Below are 21,239 nucleotides of genomic sequence, written 5' to 3'. Positions count from 1 at the left end.
TTTTCATAGAGACCAGGAACAACGGCAGCCAAAATGAAGATCCGCGATCGCCTTAGAGCGTTTAGGGAAAAACTCCGTTTCCACCCAAAGGCGATTGTGGAGAGGGAGGACCCACTAAGCCCCATAAAGATCACAAAGAACATGAGACGCCTTGAACGAGACTTCAGACCTGTGGCACACCTTTTTAAAAACCTGTCTGCTTTGTCCAGCTGGCACTCTGTGTACATGACAGCCTGTTTTTTCTGTCTGTACATGTGCACAGTGTGGTTTAGCTGGACATTTTCCTCCATCGTGCTCCTCGGGATTCTCCAACTTTCCATAAATTATTTAATTACCAAAGGCTGGAGGATCCCGGGGAGCATCATACCCGACATGTGTGAGCCAGGGGAACATCTGAAAGGCACAAGTGTCTTACAGATGGTCCACTTGGCTTTCAATTCTGCTCAGAAAACCCAGGAGCTTTTTGGAAACATGGCCGACACGCTTGAGAAGATCAAAAATCTGTGCATTTGGGTCCGGCCAGAGCCCACAGTAAAGATCTACGTGGGACTCTGGCTGGTTTTGATCTTCTCATGCGTGTTGCCATGCCAGCTGCTGGGTTTTATCATAGGTGTTTCTGTAGGGATCAAGATTTTCATCATTGACTTTATCTTTGAAAGGTTCCCGAAGCTGCGGCAGCGGTTTAACACCCCCTACAACTTCTGGGCTAGTTTACCCACCGACCTGCAGCTGAGGGAGCCCAGAAACACCTGGTGGAGCAGATGGATTGCCACGGCAAGGGCCCGATGGAGCACGGCCCGAAGGAGCATTTCTAATGCTCTTCTCGGTGCCAGAGAGAGGCGTTTTCTCCCTCAACGCTCTCGATTCATTGGGACCTTCCAAAAGTGGCGATGTCGGGTTAGGAGAAGGTAGCGGACAAAAGTGTGCCCCAGGTCTGTCTGGACGACGGCAGCAACTAGTTTTGGAAAGGCGTTTCAACGGCAAGGAACAACCGGCGGATGTCTTTGGGAAAAGGTAAGAAATGAAATCACACCTGACGTTACAGTTTCTCCAGCCCCTCCTCTTCAACATGATCAAGGATCTTTTGGAGAGGAGCTAAAAAGAACAAATTCGGAAGATAAAAAAATCCCAGAACAAATCATAATTGACCATTTGAGGCTGGAGAAATCTGACTGGGACTGAACACTTATCCTGATGTGTTCAGTTAAATTAAATTATTAGATTGAAAGGTAAAAAGATTTGACAGGTTTCCTGTTTGCAGGTTTCTCTCCGGGTGCTCCGGCTTCCTGCCACAGTCTGAAATTGAGACTGTTTACTTAATTGGTTTCTAAATTTTGCTTAGGTGTGATTTCTTTTCTTTTCTTTTCTTTTAATAAGACATTTGCCTGGGTCTGAGTTCCTGCCTGGGTTCTTTTGTCTTTATGGGGTTTGCATTTTCCCCAAGTGCATTAGTGGGTTCTCTCCGGCTTCATCCCAGAGTCCAACAAAATGACTGTTGGTTGATTTGGCTTGTCTAGTTGACCTTTGCCCCCTCTCTTCAAAAAGTAGTTTCCTGTTTGCAGGTTTCTCTCCGGGTACTCCGGCTTCCTGCCACAGTCTAAAATCACGACTTTAGTTAATTGGTCTCTATATTCTGCTAAGGTGTGATTAAAACATTTCTTTTGTTTTCTAAAATGTGGATTACCACAGCAAGATGGCTGCCCCTTGCTGTGGTAATCCATCTGCTCAGGAAGGTGTTTCTGGGCTCCCTAAGCTGCAGGTCGGTGGGTAAATTAGCCCAGAAGGTATAGGGGGTGTCAAACCGCTGCCGCAGCTTCGGGAGCCCAGCCTTGGCTCTTCTGTCTTCATGGGGATTGAATGTTCTCCAAGTGGGGCCAAAACTATCCATCCATCCAGCAAGGGGGCAACGTTGGTGGTGCAGGAGACGAATCCCTGAAGGCCGGTCCGGCGGACAATGTCGGCGGAGGGGCCGGACCACCTGGAGGCGACGAGGGAGCCCTGGGACCACCTGGAGTCGTCGAGGGAGCCCTGGGACCACCGGGAGTCGTCGAGGGAGCCCTGGGACCACCTGGAGGCGTCGAGGGAGCCCTGGGACCACCTGGAGTCGTCGAGGGAGCACTGGGACCACCTGGAGGCGTCGAGGGAGCCCTGGGACCACCTGGAGTCGTCGAGGGAGCACTGGGACCACCTGGAGGCGTCGAGGGAGCCCTGGGACCACCTGGAGGCGTCGAGTTAGCCCTGGGACCACCTGGAGTCGTCGAGGGAGCCCTGAGACCACCTGGAGGCGTCGAGGGAGCCTTGGGACCACCTGGAGGCGTCGAGGGAGCCCTGGGACCACCTGGAGGCGTCGAGGGAGCCCTGGGACCACCTGGAGTCGTCGAGGGAGAATCGGAGGGAGCACCAGGAGGCAGAAAATCGGAGGGCCTTCCATTGAGGAAGCTGAGCCTGGGGACTCTGGGTTGGGCTCTTCAATCTCTGGGGATGAGGTCGCCGAGGTGCTTAAAAAGCTCCTCAGTGGCAGGGCCCCGGGGGTGGATGAGATTCGTCCGGAGTTCCTTAAGGCTCTGAATGTTGTAGGGTTGTGTTGGCTGGCTCTGCAATATTGCATGGACATCGGGGGCAGGTCCCCTGGATTGGCAGATTGGGGTGGTGGTCCCCCTGTTCAAAAAGGGGGACCGGAGGGTGTGCTCCAATTACAGGAGTGTCACACTCTTAAACCTCCCTGGCAAGGTCTATTCAGGGGTCTTGGAGAGGAGGTTCTATCGGATAGTTGAACCTCGGATTCAGGAAGAGCAATGTGGTTTTCGTCCTGGTCGTGCAACACTGGACCAGCCAAGGTGTTGAGGGGATCCTTTTTGGTGGCCTTAGGATCACGTCTCTGCTTTTTGTGGATGATGTGGTCCTGTTGGCTTCATCAGGTCGTGATCTGCAGCTCTCGCTGGAGCGGTTTGCAGCCGAGTGTGAAGCGGCTGGGATGAGGATCAGTGCCTCCAAATCCGAGTCCATGGTCTTCAGCCAAAAAAGGGTAGAGTGCCTTCTCCGGGTCGGGGGTGGAGGGGTGGGAGTAGGAGGTGTCCTGCCCCAAGTGGAGGAGTTCAAGTATCTCAAGATCTTGTTCACGATTGAGGGAGAAGAAGGGAGCTGGAGATCGACAAGCGGATTGGCGCAGCGTCTGCCGTCAAGCGGGCGCTGTACCGGTCTGTCGTGGTGAAGAGAGAGCTGAGTGAAAAAGCGAAGCTCTCGATTTACCGGTCGATCTACGTTCCCACCCTCATCTATGGTCATGAGCTTTGGGTCATGACCGATAGAACGAGATCACAGATACAAGCGGCCGAAATGGGTTTTCTCCGTAGGTTGTCTGGGCTCTCCCTTAGAGATAGGGTGAGAAGCTCAGTCATCCGGGAGGGACTCAGAGTAGAGCCGCTGCTCCTTCACATCGAGAGGAGCCAGTTGAGGTGGCTTGGGCATCTGGTCAGGATGCCTCCTGGACGCCTCCCTGGTGAGGTGTTCCGGGCACGTCCCACCAGGAGGAGGCCCCGGGGAAGACCCAGGACACGCTGGAGGGACTATGTCTCTCGGCTGGCCTGGGAACGCCTCGGGATTCCCCTGGAGGAACTGGAACAAGTGGCTGGGGAGAGGGAGGTCTGGTCCTCCCTTTTTAAGATCCTACCTCCAACCCACCAACCATGGATGGATGGATGGATGGATGGATGGACGGATGGATGGACGGACGGACGGACGGATGGATGGAGTAAAAATATTGTAGTGATAGTAAACATAGGTAGTAAATTCAAGTCTAGGATTCCTGTATAAAGCCTGTTTTATGGCACATTTCAGCAACAGCAGTTCTTGGTGCTTTACATCACAAGTCATAGAAATAAATAACAAAGATATTTATCATTTTTAATCTGTTCTTCAGGTTCAAAATGTTTTTCTATCCTTTTATCTTCACAATTTCATGGAACTTCTGTAGAAATGTGATTATAAATGCTAACATTAGCATTAGCTGCTACATGTTTAGCATTGAGGCTATTTTAGGCTAGCATAGCTTTCTGACAGGCTAACTGCTTTTAGCACAACTTGAACACACTGGTCTCTCCCAGCATCCAATCAGATCGTGGCGCCGCAGGCCCAGGTAGAGCAGCCTGCGCCCCTCCTCACTCCTCCTCTTCCTCACTCACACATTGATCAGATTTTCTCATTTAATCTGGTGATAAAATAATTTAAACCGGAAGAATCAAATTCACATTTATTATCATTGATTATTATTATTGTTATTAACTAGTATTGTTTGTTTTGATCGCAGCTTTTCTCCACCAGGTGGCTTCAGAATAATTAAGATGTAATAATTTAGATTTTTTTGCATTTTTTTATCTGACATGTTAATAAAAATCTGGATGTTTTCAGGTTTATTCCAGTCAGGTGATTTACCTGCTGGGTAAACAAAAACAAAATCCTGACCTGCCTGCTGGGACGAGTTTAATGTTCACTGCAGTCCAATCATGTTAGAATAAATGTTGTTATTAACCATAAATTTGTTGATTTATTACTCACTTGATTGATTGATTGATTGTAAATCAGGATTTTCTGTCTGACTGATGGATGTTTCATCATTTTGGTGTTTCAATGTTGGTGGTTCTGTTGCTCCGGGTCTCAGCTGAACGATCCGGTTCTGGTTCTCGTCAGAACCAGAAGCTTTTTACTTTTTCTGATGCTCCTGGTTCTGATTCTGGTTAGAGGCCGTTGTGTGAGTTATTTTCCTGTAGGTTTTAAAGTGAAATTAATGCGACTTTTAACATGAATGTAATTTCTATTTTCTGTTTAATAAAGTATTAAAGATTCTTTTAGTTTCTCTCTTCGGTTTTTTATTTTAAGTCTGAAGTGAATCCGATCCTCTAATCGGGTCGATGTGAGGAAATGTTGCAGGTTTGATCTGGTTCCTCTCCTGGACTCTTGACCTCTGACCTCACCTGGTCTGTCCAGAGTTTCTCCGTCTGTCCTCATGCTCTCTCTCTGTCTCTGTCAAACACCTGCAGGCGTACTGCAGCGAGTCATCTGAACAGTTTCACTCCTGTCCCCTAAATCCTCGTTCGCCCTGTCACAAACTAAAAGGCAAACCTCAGAGTTATGATCTCCTGCTGCAGTCGCTGGTCTCTTCTGTGTTGCTGTCAACTTGGTTTTCTGTTTTTATGCACGTCTGTTAAATCGGAGGAATCCGGACGTTCCTCGCAGGGAGCCGTGATAAAAGTTGCTAACAGGCTTTAATTCCTCATTCTTTGTCTCGTACAGGAAACGCTGGAATGTGGTCTGATTCCTTGACTTTTTCCGATTTTTGTTGGTACATTTTCACTGATCAGGATTTGTGTGAATAATAGGTTTTCTGGTCTGAGAATAGAGGGTTTATAGGTTTCTTTTTTAACCTCCGACCCCTGCAGCGCAGAAGACATTCATCTTATATCTGACCATGATGTTCAGAACCTCCACAGAATCAGTTTCACAGCAGCTCCACCAGCTGTTTGCTAATTGCTGCTGGCTAGTCTGAAGGAGCTGAGTGGGGGAGTCGCAGGCGGAGTGCTGCTCTGTGAGGCAGAAACTGGGAAGCTGCAGCTCTGAGGAGGAGCTGCGCCCTGTAGGCAGGGCTGGGTCCACTCAGGTGTTTTAACAGCTGAGTGGTTGCCATGGAGATTAAAGGATTTCTCAAACATGAAGGAATCAAATCGACACTGCAGATTTGTTGACGGCGTGTTTTGAGTGTAAAGTTGGGGTGTTTTTGTTAATAAATTCTCAGACTTAGTTGGTTCTGGTCATTCCTTGTTACGGACTTTCTGTCATCCACCTCCATTCTTCTTACTCTCTCTTCCAAAAACGCTCCAACACGCCACATTAGTTCTGCTGCAGCTGGTGTAACACTTTCCATGCCCCAGTTTTTGTTACTCCAACTACAGAAGCCACAGTCCTTCTGGCTGCCAGGCCACTGTCAGCTGTTTTGGGGGTCCGCGAGGACATCCCACCCCGAAAGCTGACCTTCAGGCCACAGTTTCTGCAGTGGAGGTCCTGAATACGGGACATTCTGATTCCATGTCTCAACTTTCCTCGCAGCATTACAGAGATCATCCTGGAGTCAAACAGTTTCCTCCACCACTCATCCCCAGCTCCCTTCCACAACCTGTTCAGGTTTACCAGGCCAGTCAGCGCCACCAGGTGGTGATCAGTTGTCATCTCTGCCAACATGTAGTGCCACAGACTTGATGATGCAATTAAAAGATTGATCCTTGACCTTTAGTCTAAGATACGTGGTGCCAAGAACACTTGTGTGCCACCTTGTGCTTGAACGTGGTATTTATTGAACTTTTGTGTCTCGCAAATATGAATAACACCTACAGAATCCTCTCTTCGACTTAAGGAGATCATTTTTTTAAATCACCACCTTCAAATTAGCGTTTGCCATGGCAGACCCCACTGGAGCCCTCAGAACCTTTTGTTACCGTCTACCATGTCACGGTGCTGATTAATAACTGGTATCCGCTGTAGAGAGCCAAAGGTTGGGGAGCTTGTTCAGGATTCCCCCAGAGTTTTATAAGCAAGGCAAGCCGCCAGTCTCTACTTGTCCCCATGGCTAAGCTAAGTGTTGTTTGCTTATTTTAAATAGTTTTTCTTTTAGACATAATTAAAAGTGACAGCAGAGATGGTTAGATGCATAGTCAATGCACTGTTGGTGCAGATTGCATGTTCCACCTTTCACTCTATTTGGAAGGAGTTCTTGCAGAGCAGGTTCACCTGTACCGCCATAAATGTGATCCCTCTATGAAGTCTTTTTGATAATGTAACTAAGCAAAGTAGTTACCCAGCTCTGGTGAAAAGTGGGCTGGTTTAAACAAAAACCATCAAATCCTACTTTAATAGTTTGCAAAACAATTTCTACATTGTAAACTATTTCATTTCAGTCTATTTTTTTCTTTCATTTTAAAGTGTATAATGATTAAAAAATATATAGAAAAATATAAAGTTTAATTGATTTACTACATTTATTTGTGATGAAGTAAATTGAATGTTTGCTCAACTTTATTGACACTGAAGAAAATTTAGGTGCAAAAATAAATAACACAGGAATATAAACATTGGCAGAACTAGCCATAGTTACCCGTACTTCTGTTGATTTGCAACTTGTTAAATCAATTACTATGCTGCAGAGAATTCCAGCATTCACATATATTTTTACAGTGAAGAAAATATATTTTAAAATAAATGCTAAAAGGTCATATAATCACTTTGAAGTAATGAGAAAATGTTTGTGCCATGTCAACCAAAAAAGCTAAATCTACTACAGATATAACATTTTATTTCCCTGCTGACATGCTTTGACCCAAACTGGTCACTGAAAAGAAGAAGAATTTGCTTGTACAGAAATTCTAGACAGGCATATTTACATGCTACTCATCTAGTTTAAATGCCATGTCACAAGCTTTTTAAACTCTAAGCCTATTTTCCAAAACCTCACAACTAAATCCTGATCCTCTCCTCTCATCTCTCCTTGAAAAATGTTCAGTTCCTGTTCTGCCATGTGTGAAGGGGTTTAGGCTTAAAAGCAAAGCAAACAGACTGGACTCAGCTTGACGTGAATTCCCAAGGTGAGCTCACCACCCTGATAGAAAAATATGGACTGACCTGTGCTCGGCCAAGTGGTCAGTCCTCCTTATTTCATTTTCTGGGTTTACTCTGTTGCCTCAGCAACAATGCTGAGGCTAACACAGGTGGACTGCTCATTTATGCGAGGTCAACAAGGGTTATACTGTGATTAAATCCAAAGTAGCAGAGTCCGGTTCATGTGGGAATGAGATTCGGTTGTATTGTTGCCAACAGCCTCTGTGCTTCTTTCTAAATTGGAAGTTTTCAAGCAGAAGCCAGAAAAACATGCCTGTTGATTTGAGGAGGCATTTTTCAACTAGAGATGCAACATTAATATATATAACAGTCCCGATATTGAAAAAAATTCTAGATCGGGTATCGGTGACGATGTGCCCGATCAGATCCATTCAGGCTAGTTCTATGCTTTGTGCTCTGAGCAACGTCAGGCTCTATGTATTTTACATTATATTTAGAGTTTCTAGTTGCACTTTCTGAACCATCTGGAAGAAGATTTGTTGAAGTTTATTTTTCAATGTTTGACCAAGGTAGTCAACCTGTTGTTCTTGTCAGCTTCAATTTCTTTATTATTTGCTTTACATTGGCCGTTGTACTCCAATTGCATGGACTGAGCAAATTACAGATAGTTTTGTTGTTTTTGCATGTTTTATCAAGCTTGTGAAGCTATTGGTGTAATTAAGAGCCGAAAGATGCAGAGTTATCAAATAAATTTGTTATTAAGTACATTTAAGTCTGTTTAAAAAAAAAAAGAAACGTTTTGAATCAGTTCAGTACTGTTTTTCTGTATCGGATCGAATACGAAACTTCAGATATCTGTATCGGTATCGGAAGTAAAAAAAGAATGGTTCTGTGCATTCTTAGTTTCAACAGGACCTGATAATGGAATAAACATACAAATGGAATAACAAATTTCAGACTCAGAACCACTGTAGGCCTCAGAAAGGTGGTCTGCATAAGAAACAGAGGAACAACATCATGGAGTTCCAATTTTTTGACTAAACTACTACAATCTACATAGCTTGGAATGAGGGCCAGCACTTTATGGGACTCCAAGCGGGATTTTATTTGGGTACCTCCAACTAAGCTCACAAAATGTGAGTAAAATTTTGTGAGTCGGAATAAAATAACTTTCTAATTATGCTTGCACTTTTACTCTAAGGGCAGCAGGTGGGTTTTAAGTATTGTAAAGTTTCTTCTTACTTTGATTCTAAAAGCACTGAATTGGCAAATGGCTGAGCAGCTGAGATTTTCAAGGTTCCAGGATTTTACTTTTGTTCTTCATTCCTTTAGAATAGAATAGAATAAAATAGAATGTACTTTATTGACCCCAAGGGGAAATTGCTTATTTGTTGAAAGCTATTTCATCTTAGGTGATAAATACAAAGTTTGTCAAATATATATTTACCTAAGAGTGAATAATAAAGAGTGAATAGTTCAAAATGACTAGATATAAACAAATAAATGAATAAATAATGAAGCAATCACATGCCATATGTATTAATCAATAAATAGCCTATAAATGAGAGCAGAAAATAATTGAATCAATTAGCACAGACTTGGGCGTTGTAAAGCCTGATGGCAACAGGCAGAAATGACTTTCTGTGGCGCTCTGTGGTGCACTTTGGCCAAATGAGTCTCTGGCTGAAGGCGCTCCTGTATACGGCAGCACGTCATGGAGTGGATGAGACTCGTTGTTAGTTATTTACTTTAGTTATTTTATTTACTTTAGTTATTTTGTAAGTGTTTAATGGCAAACACACAGGGTATCATCAGTTTAATGAGTAGGTAGTGATTCTACGACAGACACACCTGATACTGTCCCATAAGGTTTTCTATTCTGGGCAGTAGAGGGAAACCTTTTGGACCGGATTCACCATTAATACTCAGTCTTGATGTTGCACGTTCTCACCAGTTCCTACAACATCAGACTACTGCAGGGAACCATTTGCAGGTTCTGTTGGGCTTTTATATTGCTGTTGAACAGTCTGGGCCAAGCAACTTCTGCAACAGCTACACAGGGCCATCTCCTGGCCAAAAGGCGGAATTACAGCTTGAGTCTTACCTTTCCATCAAAGTGAATTTGTTAACAATTTTGAAAACCATGTCAATTTCCTTCAGATAAATAGTCATACACTACTTTGTGTCACACAAAGTTTCAGTGAAACACGGTTAAGCGTGTAGTAGTGTTGTGACTAACATGGGAGCCTCCTCTCATGTTGTCACAGCGTAGTCCTCTCACCACTGCAGACAGGGAGCCCTCTGTATTCACAGCCTTTTGTTGAGAAGCTATCAGTCAACTGATCCCAGTTCAGATTCTTGAATGCTCTGGTTCACATTTTAGGTCACACATCAGATTCATCTGGAGCCTTGTTAAGTAACTGAGGCTGCTGCAATAAGCAATTGATCACATGATAAATTAAAATGGACTTGATCATTTCCATTCTGATGAATATTTTTTGAAGAGTAATTTTGTCTAGAGATTTCATCATTAATTTTCTTTACAGTTTCGGTTTTGTGTGTGTGTTTATTCCCCCCCCCCCCCCCCCCCGTTTTATTTGTTGTTTTGGATTGTTGAGTTTCATTTTGGATATTTAAAACATCTTCCAGTTCCAGTGTCCAACTTTAGTTTCGTAAAGAACAATTATTATTCTTTGAGGAGGTGAAGTTGCACCAATTATGCCACTGTCAGTACATTACTTGCAAATATCCCCAAAACAAAAATTCTGTTAATCGCAATAACATATCGTCCAGCAAAATTTATCGTGACAAGCCAATAAATAACACACCGGTTACTTTTAGTATGTGGCTAACCACAGAGAGTTCCCCATTTATTGTTCTTCAAACATGTAAACAGACAACATGGTGACTTAGAAACAAGCACATACAGTACATGGCATTAAATCAATGAGGTAAAAATATCATTTTTTTTAATATCTTTGATGTCCCAAACAAATAAATTTCACAAAAGCTGGAATGCTCAAGAACACCGATGTTCTCAAATATATATTATATAAGCTATATGGTATTTCACATTACATAGATTCATATGGACACGCCACGTTTTGTTGTGTGCCGCAGTCGCTTCCTGGCACATTCATTGCACGTAACCTGCAGATCCTCTTCAAGGGTCCAGCTTTATTATGGGCCCTGAATGAGCCGCAGCGCTGTCGGGCCGGCTTCTGAACACAGCAAACGTTTCCTGTTGTCTGCATTTGAAATATTACATCGTTACATCACCAACCAGCCAGCGGCTGCAGCAAGAGATGCTCCAAACTACTGGCAGGTATTTCCAAACCAGAACCAGAACCGGGTTTTTTTTTTTTTTTTTTTTTTTGATGATGGGTCTGAGTTGCTGCAAACTAAACTGTGAACAAATCCCAGCAGGTTCATGTGCATCAGAGCAACAAGAAACGATGCAGGAGAGGATTCAGCGGTTTCCGAACAGATGTGACCCAACAGCGCCTCCGCGTGGACAGGCTTTGTTTTGGATTTAAATGCTCTTTTTAATTTTTGCCCACTTCTTCAAGAGATCAATCTGAACTATTTGAGCAAGTTTAACCATTTAGTGTCTGCATTATATGGTTCCAGTATGTTAATCTACTATAAAGTCAATACAATCTCAGGATTTTACAATTTAATCTATCAGATTACTAATATTCTAAATAGATAAAATAATTTAAAAAATGTTTTTATTCCTGGTGAATGCGCTCATGTTTAATTGGTTTATTAGGAATGTTGGAAACATCTCAACCAGCTTCATCCACAGTCGCAAGTCGCTGCTGCATAGTTTTGGTCATTTTGTGTTTTAATATACAGAGTGCACCGATTGCATTTTCTGGCCGAGCTACGATATTTAAAATGCCTGACTCGCCAATTCGGACAATTCTTTTGCATGAAATCACTAAATATAGGTAAGTTTTTTTTTAGTGCACTTCTATTTAATACTCCCTTCAACAACTTATATAAATTTTTATTGTTTGTTTTGGGGTCTAATTTACAAAAACTGTGGGGAGGGATGCAAAACTCAATCAATAGATCTACGGGTGCACCGATTGATCCTCCCTGATTTCCTTCATTTTGGGAGATCAGTGATTGGCTGATGCTTCTATGTGAAACTGATCTTATCTAAAAGTCTAAAACTCAACTACTGTCCTCTGTTGCTCTGACGTGTACGTTCGCAGTTAACAACAGTGACCCCATTGTTGCCAACTCAGATACCTTCTTGCTATATTTTAGACAAAAAATATTGGCTTTGGCCTAAAAACCAATAAAAAGTCTTATCGAACAGGTGCAACTTTTTAAGAGATTGGTGAACGGCCAGAAAACTGCAATGAGTGCACTCCTAAATGGCTCTATTGTGAAACACAAAACATCTAATTAAATGAATTTAAATGTGACATTTAACCGTTTTATTGTTATTTACCTCCTTAATTTATTATCATAACAGGTAACTGATTTACAATAGCTTAGTACATGGGAATGAAATGGTTTGTCTACTGTACAAATTCAGAATGGGGCTGTAAACCGGTAAACGGGTGAACTGATCATTATGTGATTCAGACGTTTGCAGAAGACGATTCCAGGCTGCATAACGATCCGCCAGAGACACTTCATTAGAAAGTTGTTTCTGGTCGGGTGCAAAACTGTTTTCTTTTTGTTTTTTTATTATTATTATTAATATTATTATTTATTCTCTCTCAGGGAACCGATTGGTTACTGGAATCCTGGCCTGTAACAAGTTATCAGCTATCGTCGCAAACGTTGAAGATCTTAATCTGAGCTGGACGTTGTCTCGAAAAACAATGAATCCTGCTTCCTCGTCCGGGCCTACAGTCGGCTCCGTAGACGCCGGCTCACGCCATCCGGCCGCGGAGTGACGGTTCTGTAGTTTGTGTGGAAGCATCTCTTGCTTGCTAAACCTGCCACATGTGCAAAACATAAGGCATGACTTCGCCTCTACCCATAGATGCTCTGTGGACTCAAACCAACGGTCCAAGTGAAGGCAGTTTCTGAATACATCCAGCTGTGGTCCCTCACTGCTTGGTTTGCTACGTCTTAATGAGGTAGACAGATGCATACTGCAGCGTAACGCCCACCCACAGACACACACACACACACACATGCACGCACACACACAGATACCGACCTCCAGCCCTACTCTCCCTGATCAGACATGTCACATAAAGCCTAACAAGCAGCTGGAGAATCTTAGTGCACAATATTCAATAATAAGCGCTGTTGTCAGTGCTGCAGATCATACTGAGGCAGAAACTGTTGTTCATTTAGAAACTCTGTCAGCTTGAACACTTGAACTCTGATGAAACTCTGCATCGAAACTGAAGGATTTAGTATTCTGAATAACTTCGTGAGCTTATTATGGTGGGCAGCTTTTAACTGGTGATGCGTACGTAAATACATCCCTCAGCGACAAATGAACGTTACATGTCAACGCTTGTTTCCATGACAGCCAGAGACAAAAAAAAAAAATCTTTTCTTAACTTTTTTTTTTTAAGCTGCTTAACCAGAAGAGCATCCCGCAGCATGATGCTGCCTCCACCAGAGCTGTAGAGTCATCTGTAAACCGACGGGGTGGTGGTTACGATGTTTCCTTGTTGTTGAACCTTAAGGAATAACCGACGGCCGTTTCCAGGCATTCCACCAGGGAGCCCGCCGAGAGGAAGTCCAGCTCCACCTCGATGAATTTCACGTAAACGGCGCAGCGCTGCTGCGAGTCTCTGCCATGCTGGTCCGTCCTGGCGCCGGCGCCGTTCTCCTGCAGGAAGCGGGTCACGCCGGACGGCTCCCCATAGACGCAGTGCTTCCCGGGTCCCTGAAAGTGCTGGGAGAGGCACTGCTGGATGGTCCTGTCCTCGGCGACGCCCAGGTAGCAGTAAGTGACGGCGGGCCCAGTTCTGACATCGCGCTCCGACCCGTTCTCCGCCTCCCGCCGGGGCGAGCTACTGTCGTCGTCCTCCTCGTCGTTGGCCGGAGGAGGCGGCGTGCAAGCGGCGTCGCAGGCCGGCAGGGCCTCGCAGCCGATGGCATACAGGCCGTGCGTCTTGGGGACGAAACCAGGCAGGAGGTAGTGGGACGAGCCTTTGCTGCTCGCCAGCAGCGGCCGCGACACGGGGATCCAGTCCACCTCCATGTGGAGCTCCAGGCAGCGCGCCTCGCTGATAGTGATGTCCAGGAACTTGTAGTAGACGTTCTTCCAGTTCATCTTCTGGACCTTGGTCATGATGACCCGGCCCTCCGGCTTCTCCGGGTTGAAGTACTCCCGGAGCCGCTTGCCCAACGGCACCTGCGAGCTGATCTCGGCGTAGTGGTAGCGTACGTCGTCGCGCCAGCGCGTGTTGTAGCCCACGCCAAAGATGGCCAGCTTGTTGGACAGGTGCAGCCGGGAAAACTCGGTCCACGTCTGGAAATGCTCCCAGTTCAGCTGCACCGACTCCAGGATGCGGATCACCGTCTGCATCGCCTCCCTTTTCCTGCACACAGTCACAGAACCAGTAGCAACCGCCTGATTTAGAAATATGTGATTACAATGAGAGGAAATTACACACGGCTAAACTTTATTACCCAATTAGGGCATTTACTTTGGGGGTACTGCAGTAAAGACGGGCTGAATAAAAACATTCTGAAATTTTTTTTTTTTTTATTTTATTTGAGAAATATTTAGAAAAATTTCTTATTTATTCCCTTCAGGTGTGTGCTCCTCTTTCACTTAAAATTAGAGGGTGCACCCACTGCAGTTTTCCAGCCAATCACCGATCTTATAAAAACCCTGAACCGTTGGTTCTGATTTTGGCTGATTTTTCTATGTCTAAAATGTTGCTCAATATCAGGGCTGCACCGAAATGAAACTTTGTGCCAATATCCAGTATTAATAATGCTTTTATGACGCTGCTGACTTTACCACTGCTTCTCTGCTGTAGGTTAAGAAACTGCTAATATCGGCCCATGCCGATGTTACTGCAGCTACGTCATGTATTCCTACTAAATATAACGACAAAGCAGCTGAGTTGGCAACAGCGAGGTGAATATTGTTAATCATGCGCGTACAGACGTGACTCGGTGGGCGGATCTGTCTGTTCGGAGGCAGATAAGATTGGCTTCAGATCTAAGCTGCCAATCTTCCAAAATGACAGAAATCAGTTCCGCTTCGTCAGTACATAGAAATTTGAGGTCACATCATGACAAATTGTGAAAAAGTTCAAAATATCTTCGTATTTTCAAGAGGCGCGAACACTTTTGGAACACTGTAGTTTTGCCGATGAGCAGATTTTAAAAATGGTAAGAAAACGTAAGGGCTGCTACTGAGAGTGCACAGTTATGAACACTGAACCTGGAGAAGTTTGGTTGAAGAATCCAGTAAAATTTTAAAACCCAGATTCTCAGAGTGAGGAAATATAACAGCAATTTACTACAGTCATGTAAAAACAAGCTTTATTTGAAAAAACAAAACAAAACTTACTGGGTTAATTCATACAATTCTGCTTGAATCTGTAGAGCTCTGCTTTTAGGCACCTGTAGTTCTTCTAAACCAGAGGAAAAAACATGGGATACAAAAATAATGGATTAATTTCATCCATCCAATTTTGTCACAATTACTTTTTCATAAATTGAAACGGATCTCACCGGTGTCCATGTCTCCCTCCTGGAAGGCCGAGTCCAGCACCTGGTTGCACCAGTCCTCCTGCGAGAAGTCCTCCAGCGTGCTGCCGTCAGACTCCATCTCCTGGTACAACCCGCTGCTGTTGATCAGCACCGGGGCACAGCTCTGAGAGTCCCAGCCTCCCTGACCGAACACCTTCTCCAGCTGCTCCAAGGTGTAGCTGCTCTTTCTCTTCCCGATCCCATGCTCCTTCACACGGCTGTAGCAGCGTCTAAGTGTCTGTTTGGGACGGAGGAACAGCGAGGATTTTAGTTTTCAAAGGACACATCGCTCACCCAGCTGACTGACCTATGCAGCTGTAGCATCTTAATTCTACTACCTAAATGAATGAACAGGTGAATGAAGGCATAAAATAGTAAGTATCTTCTTTGTAACAAAGCTTGGACCAAAATTATAGAAAAACTCACTATTTAGCAAACATTATGCACTTATAGAGCGTCTGACGTTGCTCTGATGGCTCATCTGGGCCTAAATACCTAAAGATTTATTTATATAATATGTAAGATAAAGCAACACTTTATATTTCCCAGTTCATGATCCACTACCAGAAATAAGAACAGGTTTTAAGGAGGTGTTCTGTGATGAAAGATGTCTCCAGTGTGACACGGCTCTAAGCAGTCAGCGGACCCAGTTTGGTGTCATGGTAACAGGTTGGAGTCGTGACAGTGACATCTTGCTGTCATGGTTCCTTACCTTCATCCTCTCCCTGCACTGGGACGGGGTTCTCTCGTACCCCAGGTCCGACAGCGCTCTGGACACTCGCTCGTACATGGCAGGACCGGGCGGCTTCCCGGAGAACACGGTGCCCGCGACCTCCAACTGCTGCATCCGCGCCTCCGTGAGCCTCTCGTTGCCCCACACCGCGATGAGGGCGTTCGTCTCGGACGGCGTCCATGACATCCCCCGGCAGGCGGTGAAGCTGTTGGAGGAGGATGAGGCCGCCGTCCGGCCCGCGGTTCCAGAACCCACGTTCAGAGGCGAGAAGCGGTTCGGTGTCGAAGGATTGGAGTGGTACTGGATGCTGTCGCTCAAATCCTCGGACTCGGGAGATGGCACCTCGGTTTTCGGTATCTTTAATGGTGTCGCTATCTCCGGAGAGGGCTCCGCGTTACTGGACGCCGCCATGTTGCTTCTGTTGCTAAGGGGAGGGGGCGGGAAGAAGATGTTACGTTAGAGGGGCTCGGAGAAAATGATGAGGATGTGAACAAGGACACATTGTCGGTCAAAATCTTCATATTCTCAAAATTATTAATTTAAAACCTACATTCAATAGGGGATTTCAAAAGATTTCAATAAAACACCCAGTTGAAACCAGATATTTAAAGTGCATAAAAAGACACAAATAATGCTTCTCATGGTCCGACATTTATATCATATAAAAAAAGGGCCGGCCCAAGGCATAAGCAAACTAAGCAGCCGCTTAGGGCCCCAAGGTCACCAAGGGCCCCCTCAGTGGAGCTGATTTTCTTTCTTTTTTTTTTTTTTTTTTTTAGTAATAATTTCTATGTCATTATAATATCAAAAACACACAATTTCACTATGAAGTGGTTTGTTTTTACAATAATATATATATTTGATAATGTATGTAGAAATCTTGATTTTATTGAAATAAATAAAGAAATTGCTCTCGGGGGCCCCCTGGTGGCCGCGGTAGGTACTGCACGCTTCGCCGGTAACGAGCTGCATCCAAACGTCCAAGGACTTATCCTTCAGAGAAGAAGATAACAAAAAGAGGAAGAATAGAAAAAAAAAGCCAAGATAAAGGTTTGTTTTAATGTGTCTTGGTAATGTAATGTAAAAGATTTGTAAAACTGCCAGCTTGATAGCGACCTGGAATGGTCCAATTTAGCAGCCAAACATTTATGCTCGGCTCTTTGTGTTTGTGTGAAACTGAGTTTAAACTTTAAATGAGTTGATTCTCATCTCTGTATGTTTCTGAGGTATTTTTGGCTTCAAAACGCCGTGTTTGATAATGTTTGTTAACAATAATGAAAACTCCTCAGTGTTTGACATTGTCTAGCAAAATGTTTTTACGTCAGGCTACTTAGCTGCTACATTGATGAGCTACTCTATGCTGTAGCTGGGGACATGTTGTTTGCTGCTGAGCTTAATCATTTTGTGGCTAAAACAAACATTATTTTTACGTCAACTTCTAAGTAATGTGAAACTTCTGTTAAAATCATTTGAAGGCTCAGAATCAGTCCAGTACCGGTACTGGTCCACATTCTCAGGGGAGAAAGACTCACCTGGTATAAATTACATTTTTAGCTATTGGAGTAACACTTAATAGAAATTTATTTGATCAAAGCCTGTCATGAATATGTGTGCAGGGCTGCACCGATTGCAGTTTTCTAGCTGATCCCTGGTTACTGATCTTTAAAAATACTGATCAGCCCATTTTGATTTGGGCTGATATAAAAAATTTTTTTTCATCTGAAATGTCGCTAAATATAGGAAGAAAGTCACTGAGTTGGTAACAGTGGGGTGAATATTGTTAACTGCAAATGTGCAGACCTGACCTGGTGGGCCGGTCTGTCAGTCACACCTCTCACTGCAAAGCAGAAGAGGACAGAGGCCGATTTTTTACATTTTTGCTGACAAAGATAAGACTAGGGGATAAGATGGGCTTCACGTAAGTATCGGCCAATCACAATCCCCCAAAATTAAGGAAATTGGCACCCAGAAATCAACTGGTCAATAAATCAGTTGGCCAATAAATGTGTCCTATTATACATGTATATAATGTAAACAGCACTGCCAGAGATTCAATAAGTTTATAGCAGGTGTGTGAATGACCTCATGATCGGGCTGCTGATTGCAGCCAGTCCACATTGTTAGCAGAACTAGAGGGCCCCAACACCAAATTTCGCTTAGGGCCTCATGGAGACTTGGGCCAGTCCTGCATACAAACTTCTATTTGATTTTAGTCAGTTAGGATGATAGGATTATTAACGTATATCTAAGAACATTTATTTGCTAAATACATTTCCAGAATAATGACTGAGTAAACACAATAAGATTGATTTTATAAGAAGAATAACATTTATCTGTTTTGTTATTTTCCACCCATCTACACTTCAGGAAGGAGAGCAGTTCTGTGTCCCAGAAATGAATCAACGCCAGAACAAATGCTTCCTTGTGATTATCCTGGAAGCTGGTGAGACAGTGTCCATATCAGCAGTAAAATGAGTCCTGTACCAACAATGAGCTTAAATGCTTCTCCTCTATAGAGGAGAAATAAAAGCAAAATAAAAAGCCAGATTACAGTTTGCAAATGCACTCAGAGACAAAGAGCTAATTGTTTACAGACCCGTGCTCTGATGACACATGTATCTTCCAAATGTAGTAAATGTTATGGACACATGAATGACATTCAGTGCTCTGTCGCTGTAACAGCTTGAAGTCTTTAAGTCATGAACTTCAGTCAGTGACAAAAATACATTATCGCCAAAACAATTTCATCCTTTGCAAACCTAGCCTGGTAAAAAAAAAAACAAAACAATTCTTCCACTCTTTTCTTCGTACAGAGGGTCTGGGCCCTTGGCTACTGAGAAACTATTTCTTGCTGGAGGTGAGGACTTTGTTTTAAATTTTAAATTTAAGTCAGACACTAAGGTTTGGTTGTTTTATGCTACGAGGTTTATGGGAAATTCCACGCTCTGCAAACAACCATCTCCCATAGGAAGTGAGAAGTGCTGGGCCAAACGAGGCGGCTGTTACTGTTGATTCAATATTTGGATGCATAGCTAACACCAACTGAGCGGATTCTCTCACTTCCACCGTTTGATAGTTTGATTAAACTACAACCATGGAAGACTACTATTCTAAAACAACGCAGAAAAATTATATAATCATTCACAACTTCTCTTTCTGTTCGCTGATTGGCCCGGAGGATATTCAATCGGTGAAATCTAGCTCAATGGGAGAAATCCCAGATGGAGCACTGAAGGGAGATGAGAATCTAGTGGAATTGCATAGGAAGACATTGGCCAGGTTACCGTAAACCTACGATGGCTTGATGAAATGAGAGAAGAGTAAAAATGTTCAATGTCCAGCTGTACATTCTTGAACATGTTTCCTCATCCAGAGGTTATGGCCATGTTGGGGCGTGTGCAGGCGTGTGTGTGTGTTTCTGTGGCGTTTCCCTTACTTTCTCCTTTGCTGGGTGTGATTGGCAGGTTTGATCTCCAGCTGTTCCTCATCAGAAGCAATCAGGAGGAATTTAAAGGAGATGCGGGTTTCTGAGGCAGCAGCCTCACCCTGGCTGCACCGCCCATCCTCTCCCTATCAACCACTTCCTCCGAGGCCAAACTCCCCATTCTCTGGATCGTTATCTTTGTCAGCAACAGTAAGTCATCCTCGCCACCTAAACAACTTACTGTTAACCAACATCAACCCCCTAAAAACAAAAACAAACTTATCTTGCCTCTTAGTGTGGACCTGAACCTGAACACTGGCTATTTCCATCACCTTGTTTCAGTAAATCTTCTCTTTCTTCCTAATCTCTGCCTGCTTAAAAGTCTCAAAACTGTCATTATGACAGAGTTTATCTTGTACTACACTGAAAAACAACTAGAAGACACTGAAGACAACTGAACACCTACAGTACTTCTACTATTACCTACCATGTTACATTAGGTGACCCGGTTAGAAGTAGGGTAAGTTAGGTGGTTATATATGGGTCTTTGTTTCTTTTTGCGTGTGTGAGCATATTTCTGCTGCAAAAAAAAAAATGCAATTAGATTTCAGTTCAGTGTGTCTAAACAAGTGACCTTTTTTCATCTTTCAATTTATTCAGAGGTTAAATTATGAATACGGACCCAGTGTTGTGAATTTATGTGACCTTTAAAAATACTGATTCAGAAATGAGCAAAGTGCAATCAGCAGGTATAAAGCATTTGTCTTCATGCAGTACTGTATTCACTGCTTATTGCAGCATTTAATATTGCATTTTACAAAAACATACACGCCCACACACACATATGTGTGAATTATTCTTCTGCTTCTTGGGAAGAACTTTTTAAAGTATTTTTTGTAGATAACGCAATATGGAAAAATGTTAATAACTTGAATACTTCTCCAAAGCATTACAACTGTGTATGTCAACTACCTAAAAAACACATTTTAGCTTAAACCACAGGAAGTAAAAAATCCATATTGTTGGGAGGTTCACTCTCCACTTTCTCAGATGAGTGAAGCCCTTTGTCACCACTGTGCAGGGCTGTGCAGGGAGCAAGACCTTTCATTGGATTTTGGTGTATAATTGGTCATTTGATGGTCCGATCAATAAACTTTGCCATTGTTTTCTCCAACTGACTGTATTTGATAAGCTTCCATCAGGGAGTGTGAGTCATTCAGGCCTGCACTGCCATCTGCTCCTTGTTTGACTCGGTGTGTTTCTTTGGGCAGTAAGGTCCTGACCTGGCCAGAGGAGCAGTAAGATTCACTCTTATGCACTTGCTGTCCAATAAAGGTCAGAGACAGGAGGCAGTGGGCGATCTAACCTTCTCATGTCAAAACTGCAGTTGACAGATGACACATCCTTGATATGTTTTCTGTCTGGAAGGGATGAAATGAACCAGAAACATGGTGTCCCAAAGGAAGCTGGATTTTTGTGTGGATTTAATCAACTTTTAACCAAAGGATCCCAAAAATTCTTTGTTTCCTTTCTATCTCATGTCTAATGTCGCAAATTGACATAATGAAACGAAATGTTTCAAATACTGGACGGCAGACTGAATTGGGTACATCAAACTAGATCCAACAACAGCCAATCTAAGGACCTCAAAGAGCAGGCAGTCATGGAAGCTGAAACCGTGTCAAAGGAAAATGTGCTTTGAAAAGTTTATATGAAACCAATATAATCTGGACAACGCAATCGTGACCAAATGCTTTTACTGTGAAACAAATGCTGTGCTTT

At 43.6% G+C, this 21,239-nt stretch overlaps 1 protein-coding gene and 1 long non-coding RNA gene across 2 annotated transcripts; one reads left to right on the top strand and one right to left on the bottom strand.

Annotated features, from left to right (window-relative positions):
* Window positions 1-10,433: 10,433 nt before the first annotated feature.
* msantd2 (Myb/SANT DNA binding domain containing 2) lies at window positions 10,434-16,645 on the bottom strand. The gene is made up of 4 exons (XM_028032591.1): window positions 16,013-16,645; window positions 15,283-15,538; window positions 15,119-15,182; window positions 10,434-14,132 (listed from the first exon to the last, which is right to left on the bottom strand). Exons 1-4 carry the CDS (start codon window positions 16,442-16,444, stop codon window positions 13,241-13,243), a joined length of 1,644 nt encoding a protein of 547 aa, XP_027888392.1. The 5' UTR covers window positions 16,445-16,645; the 3' UTR covers window positions 10,434-13,240.
* Window positions 16,646-18,344: 1,699 nt separating this feature from the next.
* Window positions 18,345-19,721, top strand: LOC114152636 (uncharacterized). Its single transcript, XR_003597192.1, has 3 exons — window positions 18,345-18,476; window positions 18,847-18,890; window positions 19,498-19,721. It is a non-coding gene; the product is annotated as an uncharacterized LOC114152636 (long non-coding RNA).
* Window positions 19,722-21,239: the final 1,518 nt, after the last annotated feature.

This window comes from Xiphophorus couchianus, chromosome 11, assembly GCF_001444195.1.
Source record: "Xiphophorus couchianus chromosome 11, X_couchianus-1.0, whole genome shotgun sequence".
Classification (NCBI taxonomy): Eukaryota; Metazoa; Chordata; class Actinopteri; order Cyprinodontiformes; family Poeciliidae; genus Xiphophorus; species Xiphophorus couchianus.
This window is presented reverse-complemented; position numbering and strand designations above follow the sequence as displayed.

Bases quoted from the DNA above. Each gene is read 5' to 3' on its own strand.
- msantd2 (XM_028032591.1), bottom strand. From the start codon at position 16,444: ATGGCGGCGTCCAGTAACGCGGAGCCCTCTCCGGAGATAGCGACACCA. The intron at 15,183-15,282 runs GTGAGATCCGTT...CCTCTGGTTTAG, and splicing joins GGAGGGAGACATGGACACCG to AAGAACTACAGGTGCCTAAA. The intron at 14,133-15,118 runs GTAAGTTTTGTT...GACTGTGTGCAG, and splicing joins GAATTGTATGAATTAACCCA to GAAAAGGGAGGCGATGCAGA.